We start from the raw sequence: 12,988 nt of genomic DNA on the forward strand, positions 1-12,988 counted from the left end.
GCAGAGTGAAGGAAAAGCAGCCAACAAGTGTTTAGCATATGTGTGAACTCCTTCAATACTGTTGTAAAAGCATTCCATGTGAAGCTGGTTGAGAGAATGCCACGAGTGTGCAAAGCTGTCATCAAGGCAAAGGGTTTACCAATATTTTGGTTACTACATGATTGCATATGTGTTATTTCATAGTTTTTATGTCTTCACAATTATTTTACAATGTAGAAGATAGTACAAATAAAGAAAAACCCTTGAATGAGTAGGTGTGTCCACACTTTTGACTGGTACTGTATATATTTGATGAAAACATTTTTGGGGCCTTACTGCTATTAGCCCATACAAACACAGGGAATAGCTTATATTCGCTACATATTATATGTTATATATATTCCTATATCTGAGAGATATAAGAAAGACCAAGAAACATTTGTTCGTTTTTTTTTTACATGTATTTAACCCAATTTGTTTGGCACTCAACAGTATCCATATACATATACAGTGCCTTCAGAAAGTATTCAGACCCCTTGATTATTTTCAACATTTTGTTGTGTTACAGTTTTATTCTAAAATGGATTAAATAAAATAAAAAATCCTCATCAATCTACACACAATACCCCATAATGACAAAAGAGAAAGAGGTTTTTAGAAATTTTGGCAAATCGATTCAATTTAAAAACAAAAATACCTTATTTACATAAGTATTCAGATTGAGTATCAACTTCAACTTGATTGGAGTCCACCTGTCATACATTTAATTGATTGGACATGATTTTGAAAGGCACACATCGGTCTATATAAGGTCCCACAGTTGACAGTGCATGTCAGAGCAAAAACCAAGCCATGAAGGGTACTAAATATCTGCAGCATTGAAGGTCCCCAAGAACAGTGTTCTCCATCAATCTTAAATGGAAGAAGTTTGGAACCACCAAGATTCTTCCTAAAGCTGTCCGCTCAGCCAAACTGAGCATTCGGGGGAGAAGGGCCTTGGTCAGAGAGGTGATCATGGTCACTTTGACAAAGCTCTAGAGTTCCTCTGTGGAGATGGGAAAACTTTCCAGAAGGACAAACATCTCTGCAGCACTCCACCAATTAGGCCTTTATGGTAGAGTGGCCAGACGGAAGCCACTCCTCAGTAAAAGGCCCATGACAGCCCACTTGGAGTTTGCCAAAAGGCACCTAAAGGACTCTCAGACCATGAGAAGCAAGATTCTCTGGTCTGATGAAACCAAGATTGAACTATTTGGCCTGAATGCCAAGCGTCACATCTGGAGGAAATCTGGCACCATCCCTACAGTGAAACATGGTGGTGGAAGCATCATGCTGTGGGGACGTTTTTCAGTGGCGGTGACTGGGAGACTAGTCAGGATCGAGGCAAAGATGAACGGAGGCGAATGTTCACCTTCCAACAGGACAACAACCCTAAGCACACAGCCAAGACACCACAGGGGTGCTTTCGGGACAAGTCTCTGAATGTCCTGAGTGGCCCAGCCAAAGCCCGGACATTTCAGGAGAGACCTGAATAGCTGTGCAGTAAAGCTCCCCATCCAACCTGACAGAGCTTGAGATAATGGGAGAAACTCCCCAAATACAGGTGTGCCAAGCTTGTAGCGTCATACCCAAGAAGACCCGATGCTGTATTTGCTGCCAAAGGTGATTCATCAAAGTACTCAGTAAAGGGTCTGAATACTTATGTAAATGGAATATTTCCGGGTTTGTTTATTTTATAAATTAGCAAACATTTAAAAAAATCAGTTTTTGCTTTGTCATTATAGGGTATTGTGTGTAGATTGAGTAAATCGTTTTTTCCCCTCATCAATTTTAGAATAAGGCTGTAACGTAACAAAACATGGAAAAAGTCAAGGGGTCTGAAAACTTTCCGAAGGCACTGTATACTTCCATTAATTTTATTCAACTGGTACTTGGGGACCTTCAGATGAGTGTTGTGAGGCCTGTGGGCATCCAAGAGCAAAAAAAAACGATGTGTTTGTGAGAGTCTCACCTTTCCATAGAGGGAAAAGCTCAAACTGGTGTAGCTCAAACTGTTCATCTTCTGTACAGACAGAAGTTGGCAGATCGGCTGTACCAACTTCACACGCTTGTAGGGGTCTTATAGCAAAATGTAGGCCAAACCATTCGGACGCTACAGACGATTTTGTGGGATGTCTCATGGTCTGACAAACACAACTTTTACCGTGGAAGTGTGACATCGGCAGATGTGGTGGATTGAGACACATCCAATTAAAAAAACAAATATCTCTAGCTTAAACTGACAGATTTTTATGGGAATTGTTGTATTATGCTAATTTGATTTTTGCGGGAGTCCAGACATCGACTATAGGGGTGTAATGCATTTTGCAAATTAAGTGGGTTATTTTGGCCACTGTGTTTCAGTTTGGGGCTGCGTGTTAATAGTTTTCAAAAAGTGAATTCTGAGTGGACAAATGTGCTCAAGCAATTGAGAAAAACTGTAACATATAAGGCTGTTGACATATATAGACAAACATGACAGAATGTGCAATGAGGAAGGACTGATAATGAGTCTCCCCACCAGGGGGTGCCGTGAGCAAAGACAAACTGTTCTGAAAACAACATGACAGCAAAGATCAAACTTCATCTCCATTTCACTCCTCACATCTTTAACCTGCAACTCAGATATAGTGTCTACTGAGGGATGCAGATACACAGTAGTGATTGCTTCCTTATCGGTCTCTGGACAGGACAATGATAGCTTCCTTACCGGTCTCTGGACAGGACAGTGATAGCTTCCTTACCGATTTCTGGACAGGACAGTGATAGCTTCCTGACCAGTCTCTGGACAGGACAGTGATAGCTTCCTTACCGATCTCTGGAAAGGACAGTGATAGCTTCCTTACCGGTCTCTGGACAGGACAGTGATAGCTTCCTTACCGGTCCCTGGACAGGACAGTGATAGCTTCCTTACCTGTCTCTAGACAGGACAGTGATAGCTTCCTTACCGGTCTCTGGACAGGACAGTGATAGCTTCCTTACCGGTCTCTGGACAGGACAGTGATAGCTTCCTTACCGATCTCTAGACAGGACAGTGATAGCTTCCTTACCGTCCCCTGGACAGGACAGTGATAGCTTCCTTACCGGTCTCTGGACAGGACAGTGATAGCTTCCTTACCGGTCTCTGGACAGGACAGTGATAGCTTCCTTACCGGTCTCTGGACAGGACAGTGATAGCTTCCTTACCGGTCTCTGGACAGGACAGTGATAGCTTCCTTACCGGTTTCTGGACAGGAGAGTGAGTGGCCGTCCTTGGCTGAGCCTGGTTCATCTTAGTCAGCACCAGATCAGAGATGAGCTGCCTGTCCTCTGCCTGGTGCTCTCCGATCAGCTGCATGGAGGAACCCACAACCTGGCAACCCAAAGGCACAGTATACAGCAGTTATAACTACAACCAACCTGGCACCCCAAAGTCACAGTATACAGTCGTGGCCAAAAGTTAAGAATGACACAAATATTAATTTCCACAAAGTTTGCTGCTTCAGTGTCTTTAGATATTTTTGTCAGATGGTACTATGGAATACTGAAGTATAGTTAAAAGCATTTTATTGACAATTACATGAAGTTGATGCAAAGAGTCAATATTTGCAGTGTTGACCCTTCTTTTTCAAGACCTCTGCAATCCACCCTGGCATGCTGTCAATTAACTTCTGGGCCACATCCTGAATGATGGCAGCCCATTCTTGCCTAATCAATGCTTGGAGTTTGTCAGAATTTGTGGGTTGTGGGCTGACCAACCAGTGTTCCCGCACATTGGCTAACCGGGCAAATCTGCATTGTGTTACGCCACCCACCACCCGCCAACCCCTCTTTTACGCTACTGCTACTCTCTGTTAATCATATATGCATAGTCACTTTAACCATATCTACATGGACATACTACCTCAATCAGCCTGACTAACCGGTGTCTGTATGTAGCCTCGCTACTTTTATAGCCTCGCTACTGTATATGGCCTGTCTTTTTTCTGTTATTTTATTTCTTTACTTACCTATTGTTCACATAACACCTTTTTTGCACTATTGGTTAGAGCCTGTAAGTAAGCATTTCACTGTAAGGTCTACACCTGTTGTATTCGGTGCACGTGACAAATAAACTTTGATTTGATTTTGTTTGTCCAGCCGCCTCTTGAGGATTGACCACAAGTTCTCAATGGGATTAAGGTCTGGGGAGTTTCCTGGCCATGGACCCAAAATCTCAATGTTTTGTTCCCCGAGCCACTTAGTTATCACTTTTGCCTTATGGCAAGGTGCTCCATCATGCTGGAAAAGGCATTGTTCGTCACCAAACTGTTCCTGGACGGTTGGGAGAAGTTGCTCTCGGAAGATGTGTTGGTACCATTCTTTATTCATGGCTGTGTTCTTAGGCAAAATTGTGAGTGAGCCCACTCCCTTGGCTGAGAAGCAACCCCACACATGAATGGTCTCAGGATGCTTTACTGTAGCGCTCACCTTGTCTTCTCTGGACAAGCTTTTTTCCGGATACCCCTAACAATCAGAGAAAATGACTTTACCCCAGTCCTCAGCAGTCCAAACCCTGTACCTTTTGCAGAATATCAGTCTGTCCCTGATGTTTTTCCTGGAGAGAAGGGGCTTCTTTGCTGCCCTTCTTGACACCAGGCCATCCTCCAAAGTCTTTGCCTCACTGTGCGTGCAGATGCACTCACACCTGCCTGCTGCCATTCCTGAGCAAGCTCTGTACTGGTGGTGCCCCAATCCCGCAGCTGAATCAACTTTAGGAGACAGTCCTGGCGCTTGCTGGACTTTCTTGGGCGCCCTGAAGCCTTCTTCACAACAATTGAACCGCTCTCCTTGAAGTTCTTGATGATCCGATAAATGGTTGATTTAGGTGCAATCTTACTGGCAGCAATATCCTTGCCTGTGAAGCCCTTTTTGTGCAAAGCAATGATGACGGCACGTGTTTCCTTGCAGGTAACCATGATTGACAGAGAAAAAACAATGATTCCAAGCACCACCCTCCTTTTGAAGCTTCCAATCTGTTATTCGAACTCAATCAGCATGACAGAGTGATCTCCAGCCTTGTCCTCGCAAAACACTCACACCTGTGTTAACGAGAGAATCACTGACATGATGTCAGCTGGTCCTTTTGTGGCAGGGCTGAAATGCAGTGAAAATGGCATTCAGTTCATTTGAATGGCAAAGAGGGACTTTGCAATTAATTGCAATTCATCTGATCACTCTTCATACCATTCTGGAGTATATCTTTTTGGGATAGGGGGCAGCATTTTCACTTTGGATGAATTGCATGCCCATAGTGAAATGCATCCTACTCTGTCCTAGATTGCTAATATATGCATATTATTATTACTATTGGATAGAAAACACTCTGACGTTTCTAAAACTGTTTGAATTATGTCTGTGAGTATAACAGAACTCATATGGCAGTCAAACTTCCAAACAGGAAGTGGAAATTCTGGGGCTGGTTGATGTTAAACTCATCGTCTATTCACATCCCAGTAAGATATGGATATTTTCTTACTTTCCACGCCTTCCACTAGATGTCAACAGTCAGTAGAATGTGGAATGAAGCCTCTAGTGTGATGTGGGGCCGGATGGCAGATATTTGAGTCAGTGGTCTGGCAGAATGCCAGTTCCTGGTCAGGCGCATTACTCATGATATCGCCATGCGTTCCATTACTCTGTAGGCAAAAACGAATGCTCCGGTTGGAACGTTATTGGATATACAGTGGGGCAAAATAGTATTTAGTCAGCCACCAATTGTGCAAGTTCTCCCACTTAAAAAGATGAGAGAGGCCTGTAATTTTCATCATAGGTACACTTCAACTATGACAGACAAAATGAGGAAAAAAATCCAGAAAATCACATTGTAGGATTTGTGATGAATTTATTTGCAAATGATGGTGGAAAATAAGTATTTGGTCACCTACAAACAAGCAAGATTTCTGGCTCTCACAGACCTGTAACTTCTTCTTTAAGAGGCTCCTCTGTCCTCCACTCGTTACCTGTATTAATGGCACCTGTTTGAACTTGTTATCAGTATAAAAGACACCTGTCCACAACCTCAAACAGTCACACTCCAAACTCCACTATGGCCAAGACCAAAGAGCTGTCAAAGGACACCAGAAGCAAAATTGTAGACCTGCACCAGGCTGGGAAGACTGAATCTGCAATAGGTAAGCAGCTTGGTATGAAGAAATCAACTGTGGGAGCAATTATTAGGAAATGGAAGACATACAAGACCACTGATAATCTCCCTCGATCTGGGGCTCCACTCAAGATCTCACCCCGTGGGGTCAAAATTATCACAAGAACGGTGAGCAAAAATCCCAGAACCACACTGAGGGACCTAGTGAATGACCTGCAGAGAGCTGGGACCAAAGTAATAAAGCCTACCATCAGTAACACACTACGCCGCCAGGGACTCCTGCTTAAGCCAGTACATGTCCAGGCCCGTCTGAAGTTTGCTAGAGAGCATTTGGATGATCCAGAAGAAGATTGGGAGAATGTCATATGGTCAGATGAAACCAAAATATAACTTTTTGGTAAAAACTCAACTCATCGTGTTTGGAGGACAAAGAATGCTGAGTTGCATCCAAAGAACACCATACCTACTGTGAAGCATGGGGGTGGAAACATCATGCTTTGGGGCTGTTTTTCTGCAAAGGGACCAGGACACTGATCTGTGTAAAGGAAAGAATGAATGGGGCCATGTATCGTGAGATTTTGAGTGAAAACTTCCTCCCTTCAGCAAGGGCATTGAAGATGAAACGTGGCTGGGCCTTTCAGCATGACAATGATCCCAAACACACCGCCCGGGCAACGAAGGAGTGGCTTCGTAAGAAGTATTTCATGGTCCTCCATAGAAACTCCATAGAAAATCTTTGGAGGGAGTTGAAAGTCCGTGTTGCCCAGCAACAGCCCCAAAACATCACTGCTCTAGAGGAGATCTGCATTGAGGAATGGGCCAAAATACCAGCAACAGTTTGTGAAAACCTTGTGAAGACTTAAAGAAAACATTTGACCTCTGTCATTGCCAACAAAGGGTATATAACAAAGTATTGAGATAAACTTTTGTTATTGACCAAATACTTATTTACCACCATAATTTGCAAATACATTCATAAAAAATCCTATAATGTGATTTTCTGGATTTTTTTCCTCATTTTGTCTGTCATAGTTGAAGTGTACCTATGATGAAAATTACAGGCCTCTCTCATCTTTTTAAGTGGGAGAACTTGCACAATTGGTGGCTGACTAAATACTTTTTTGCCCCACTGTATATGATAACAACATCCTGAAGATTGATTCTCTACTTAGTTTGACCAGTTTATTCGACCTGGAATATAACTTTTTAAAGTTTTCGTCCGAGTTCGCCTGGACAGGCGCCAGCGTTTGGACATGTGAACTAAACGTGCTAGCAAAAGTAGCTAATTGGACACTTTTAATGGACATTATCGAACAAAACAACGATTTATTACAGAACTAGGATTCCTGGCACTGCATTCTGATGAAAGATCATCAAAGGTAAGGGAATATTTATGATGTAATTTCTGTTGACTCCAACATGGCGGAGAAATGTTGTGTACTTTTGAGCGCCGTCACAGACTATTGCATGGTATGCTTTTTCCTAACTGACACAGCGGTTGCATTAAGAACAAGTGTATCTTTAATTATATGTAAAACATGTATCTTTCATCAAAGTTTATGATGAGTATTTTTGTTATATGACGTGGCTCTCTGTAATTACTCCGGATATTTTGGAGGCATATCTGAACATGGCACCAATGTAAACCGAGATTTGTGGATATAAATATGCACATTATCGAACAAAACATAAATATATCGTGTAACATTATGTCCTATGAGTGTCATCTGATAAAGATTATCAAAGGTTAGTGATTCATTTTATCTCTATTTCTGCTTTTGTGACTATCTTTGGCTGGGAAAAATGGCTGTGTTTTTTGGATTTGGTGGTGATCTAACATAATCATATGTTGTGTTTCCGCTGTAAAGCATTTTTTAAATCGGACACGATGGGTAGATTAAGATGTTTATCTTTCATTTGCTGTATTGGACTTGTTAATATGTGAAAGCTACATATTTCAAAAAAATATTTTTGAATTTCCCGTGCTGCCTTTTCAGCGGAATGTTGTGGGGGGGTTCCACTAGCTGAACTTGTGTCCTAGACAGGATATGCAAATTGCCATCATACAAACTGAGGCAGCAGACTTTGTGAAAATGAATATTTGTGTCATTCTCAAAACTTTTGGCCACGACTGTACATCAGTTAGAACTAGAACCAACCAAACAAAATAAACAGTAAATGGAGTCCGGTATGGAGTCCGGCAGAATAACTAGTGGGGGTACTATGGAGTCCAGCAAAATAACTAGTGGGGGTACTATGGAGTCCAGCAAAATAACTAGTGGGGGTACTATGGAGTCCGGCAGAATAACTAGTGGGGGTACTATGGAGTCCGGCAAAATAACTAGTGGGTGTACTATGGAGTCCGACAAAATAACTAGTTGGGGTACTACGGAGTCCAGCAAAATAACTAGTGGGGGTGCTATGGAGTCCAGCAAAATTAATAGTGGGGGTACTATGGAGTCCAGCGAAATTAATAGCGGGGGTACTATGGAGTCCAGCAAAATAACTAGTGGGGGTACTATGGAGTCCAGCAAAATAACTAGTGGGGGTACTATGGAGTCCAGCAAAATAACTAGTGGGGGTACAATCGAGTCCAGTAAAATAACTAGTCCCCCTATCAGCCCTGCTACCTCTACTAACCCCACTATCAGCTATCCTACCTATTCTAGCCCCACTATCAGCCCTACTACCTCTACTAACCCTACCATCAGCCCTACTACCTCTACTAGCCCCACTATCATCTCTACTACCTCTACTAACCCTACTATCAGCCCTACTACCTCTACTAGCCCCACTATTATCTCTACTACCTCTACTAGTCCCACTATCAGCCCTACTACCTCTACTAACCCCACTATCATCTCTACTACCTCTACTAGCCCCACTATCAGCCCTACTACCTCTACTAGTCCAACTGTCAGCCCTACTACCTCTACTAGCCCCACTATCAGCCCTACTACCTCTAATAACCCCACTATCATCTCTACTACCTCTACTAGTCCCACTATCAGCCCTACTACCTCTACTAACCCCACTATCATCTCTACTACCTCTACTAGCCCCACTATCAGCCCTACTACCTCTACTAGCCCCACTATCATCTCTACTACCTCTACTAGTCCCACTATCAGCCCTACTACCTATACTAGCCCCACTATCAGCCCTACTACTTCTACTAACCCCACTATCAGCCCTACTACCTCTACTAGCCCCACTATCATCTCTAATACCTCTACTAGTCCCACTATCAGCCCTACTACCTCTACTAGCCGCACTATCATCTCTACTACCTCTACTCACCCTACTATCAGCCCTACTACCTCTACTAGCACCACTATCATCTCTACTACCTCTACTAACCCTACTATCAGCCCTACTACCTCTACTAGTCCAACTATCAGCCCTACTACCTCTACTAGCCCCACTATCAGCCCTACTACCTCTACTAACCCCACTATCAGCCCTACTACCTCTACTAGCCCCACTATCATCTCTACTACCTCTACTAGTCCCACTATCAGCCCTACTACCTCTACTAACCCCAATATCATCTCTACTACCTCTACTAGCCCCACTATCAGACCTACTACCTCTACTAGCCCTACTATCAGCCCTACTACCTCTACTAACCCCACTATCAGACCTACTACCTCTACTAGCCCTACTATCAGCTCTACTACCTATACTAACCCCACTATCATCTCTACTACCTCTACTAGCCCCACTATCAGACCTACTACCTCTACTAGCCCCACTTTCAGACCTACTACCTCTACTAGCCCCACTATCAGGCCTACTACATCTACTAGTCCCACTATCAGCCCTACTACCTCTACTAACCCCACTATCATCTCTACTACCTCTACTAACCCTACTATCAGCCCTACTACCTCTACTAGTCCAACTATCAGCCCTACTACCTCTACTAGCCCCACTATCAGCCCTACTACCTCTACTAACCCCACTATCAGCCCTACTACCTCTACTAACCCCACTATCAGCCCCACTACCTCTACTAGCCCCACTATCATCTCGACTACCTCTACTAGCCCCACTATCAGCCCTACTACCTCTACTAGCCCCACTATCATCTCTACTACCTCTACTAGTCCCACTATCAGCCCTACTACCTCTACTAACCCCACTATCATCTCTACTACCCCTACTATCAGCCCTACTACCTCTACTAGCCCCACTATCATCTCTACTACCTCTACTAGCCCCACTATCAGCCCTACTACCTCTACTAGCCCCACTATCAGCCCTACTACCTCTACTAGCCCCACTATCAGACCTACTACCTCTACTAGCCCTACTATCGGCCCTACTACCTCTACCAACCCTACTATCAGCCCTACTACCTCTACTAGCCGCACTATCATCTCTACTACCTCTACTCACCCTACTATCAGCCCTACTACCTCTACTAGCCCCACTATCATCTCTACTACCTCTACTAGTCCCACTATCAGCTCTACTACCTATACTAACCCCACTATCATCTCTACTACCTCTACTAGCCCCACTATCAGGCCTACTACATCTACTAGTCCCACTATCAGCCCTACTACCTCTACTAACCCTACTATCAGCCCTACCACCTCTACTAGCCCCACTATGAGACCTACTATCTCTACTAGCCCCACTATCAGACCTACTACCTCTACTAGCCCCACTATCAGACCTACTACCAGACCTACCGTCAGCCCAACTGTCGGCCCTACTGTCAGCCCGACTACAACTCTCAGCCCTACTACCTCTAGTAGCCCCACTATCAGCAGTAACATCCCTACTACCGGACCCACTATCAGCCCTACTACCTATCAGCCTGATACCAAACCTACTTAGACGGAAAAACACTTTACACAATTACATACTGTATAAGCTAAAATGAACTACATAACTCTTAATTGCTCTACTGAACACCACCACAGACAAATAGAATGTGTAACATATCAGGTAATTGATGGGATCTTAATGACAATATTATAGAGATCAGAGCATACCTCAGTGATGTAGTCCTTCCCATCCTTTCCACAGATGGCTTTGACTGCACAGATCTCTAGACCTCCAAAGATCTCTGAGCAGATGTCCACCCACTGCTTGTACCTGTCAGGAGAGACAGGGTTAGCCCACAGAGCTAAAGTCAACCACAGCTTGTTCCCGGGAGAGACAGGGTTAGCCCACAGAATTAAAGACAACCACAGCTTGTTCCTGAGAGAGACAGGGTTAACCCACAGAGCTAAAGACAACCACAGCGTGTTCCTGAGAGAGACAGGGTTAGCCAACAGAGCTAAAGTCAACCACAACTTGTTCTCGAGAGAGACAGGGCTAGCCCACAGAGTTAAAGACAACCACAGCTGGTTCCTGACAGGAGAGAGACAGGGTTAGCCCACAGAGCTAAAGACAACCACAGCTTGTTCCCGAGAGAGACATAGTTAGCCCACAGAGTTAAATACAACCACAGATTGTTCCTGAGAGAGACAGGGTTAGCCCACAGAGCTAAAGACAACCACAGCTTGTTCCCGAGAGAGACAGGGTTAGCCCACAGAGCTAAAGACAACCACAGCTTGTTCCTGACAGGAGAGAGACAGGGTTAGCCCACTGATTCAAAGACAACCACAGCTTGTTCCTGACAGAAGAGAGACATCACAATGTCAGTGTAACCAACCAGGTATCAAAATCTGGGTCGTTCACATTAATCAAGACGGTGTAAATCCATTGAGCTAAATCCTGGCCATTATCATGGGGAGCTAACACGAGTCTTCAGGTCTCAGGCAAGGTTACATATCACAAGCACATAGTTCACTGAACCACCTCAGTTACAGCATGTGGACTACAGGCCCTCCAGTGAGCCTACAACTCTAAGATGAGCTACAGTGACTGATGAGACCCATTAGACTCAACCACACTGAGACAACTCCACACCGACTGTACTGTATCTGCAGGCTACATAGTCTCACAAAGTATTTCCTCGAATAACAAGAACCCATATCATTATTCAAGTCTGCTGGCTTCAGACAAAGAGGAGGTTGGCTTCTTGGGGAGGAGGCAGGCAGAGTAGAGCAGCTTGGCCAACATCTGCTTGCGTGATCTACTCAGAACCATCCTGGACAGAACACGCTCCACAACATCCAGGATTTGAGGGAAGTGCAAATCTCTCTGTATTGGGAATCTTTAAAAGGAGTAGAGTGGTGTTGCTAGCATTGTCTATAATTGACTTGTTCAGTGAAGAGTAGAGTTGATAAAACCGTAACCCCTACCATTAACTCTAGCCTCTCCCTATAACCCCAACCCCTCCCTATAGCCCTAATCCCTCCCAATAACCATAACCCCTCACTATAACCCTGACCCCTACATATAACCCTAACCCCTACCTATAACCATAACCCCTCCCTATAACCCTAACCCCTACCTATAACCCTAACCCCTACATATAACCCTAATCCCTCCCTATAACCATAACCCCTCCCTATAACCATAACCCCTCACTATAACCCTAACCCCTACCTATAACCCTAATCCCTACCATTAACCCTAACCCGTCCCTATAACCATAACCCCTCCTTATAACCGTAACCCCTCCCTATAACCCTGACCCCTCCCTATAACCCTAATCCCTACCATGAACCCTAACCTCTCCCTATAACCCTAACCCTCCCTATAACCCTAACACTACCTATAACCCTAACCCTAACCCCTACCTATAACCATAACCCCTACCTATAACCTAAACCCCTACCTATAACCATAACCCCTACCTATAACCCTAACCCTAACCCCTACCTATAACCCTAACCCCTACCTATAACCCTAACCCCCGCTATAACCCTAACCCCTACCTAT

The 12,988-nt window shown here is 44.1% G+C and overlaps 1 protein-coding gene across 3 annotated transcripts in view; it reads right to left on the bottom strand.

The window, feature by feature from the left end:
• The window catches only part of LOC110494842 (uncharacterized), a 289,407-nt gene that overhangs the window by 15,166 nt on the left and 261,253 nt on the right, over positions 1 to 12,988 (bottom strand). For all 3 annotated transcript variants that reach the window (XM_036950994.2, XM_090206547.1, XM_090206548.1), the window contains 2 exons: positions 11,149 to 11,251; positions 3,239 to 3,370 (listed from right to left, as the gene is read on the bottom strand). In XM_036950994.2, coding sequence (XP_036806889.1) covers positions 3,239 to 3,370; positions 11,149 to 11,251 — 235 coding nt within the window. The remainder of the gene's footprint in view (positions 1 to 3,238; positions 3,371 to 11,148; positions 11,252 to 12,988) is intronic.

This window comes from Oncorhynchus mykiss, chromosome 17 (genome assembly GCF_057628025.1).
Source record: "Oncorhynchus mykiss isolate SJ-2025 chromosome 17, ASM5762802v1, whole genome shotgun sequence".
NCBI classification, from domain to species: Eukaryota; Metazoa; Chordata; class Actinopteri; order Salmoniformes; family Salmonidae; genus Oncorhynchus; species Oncorhynchus mykiss.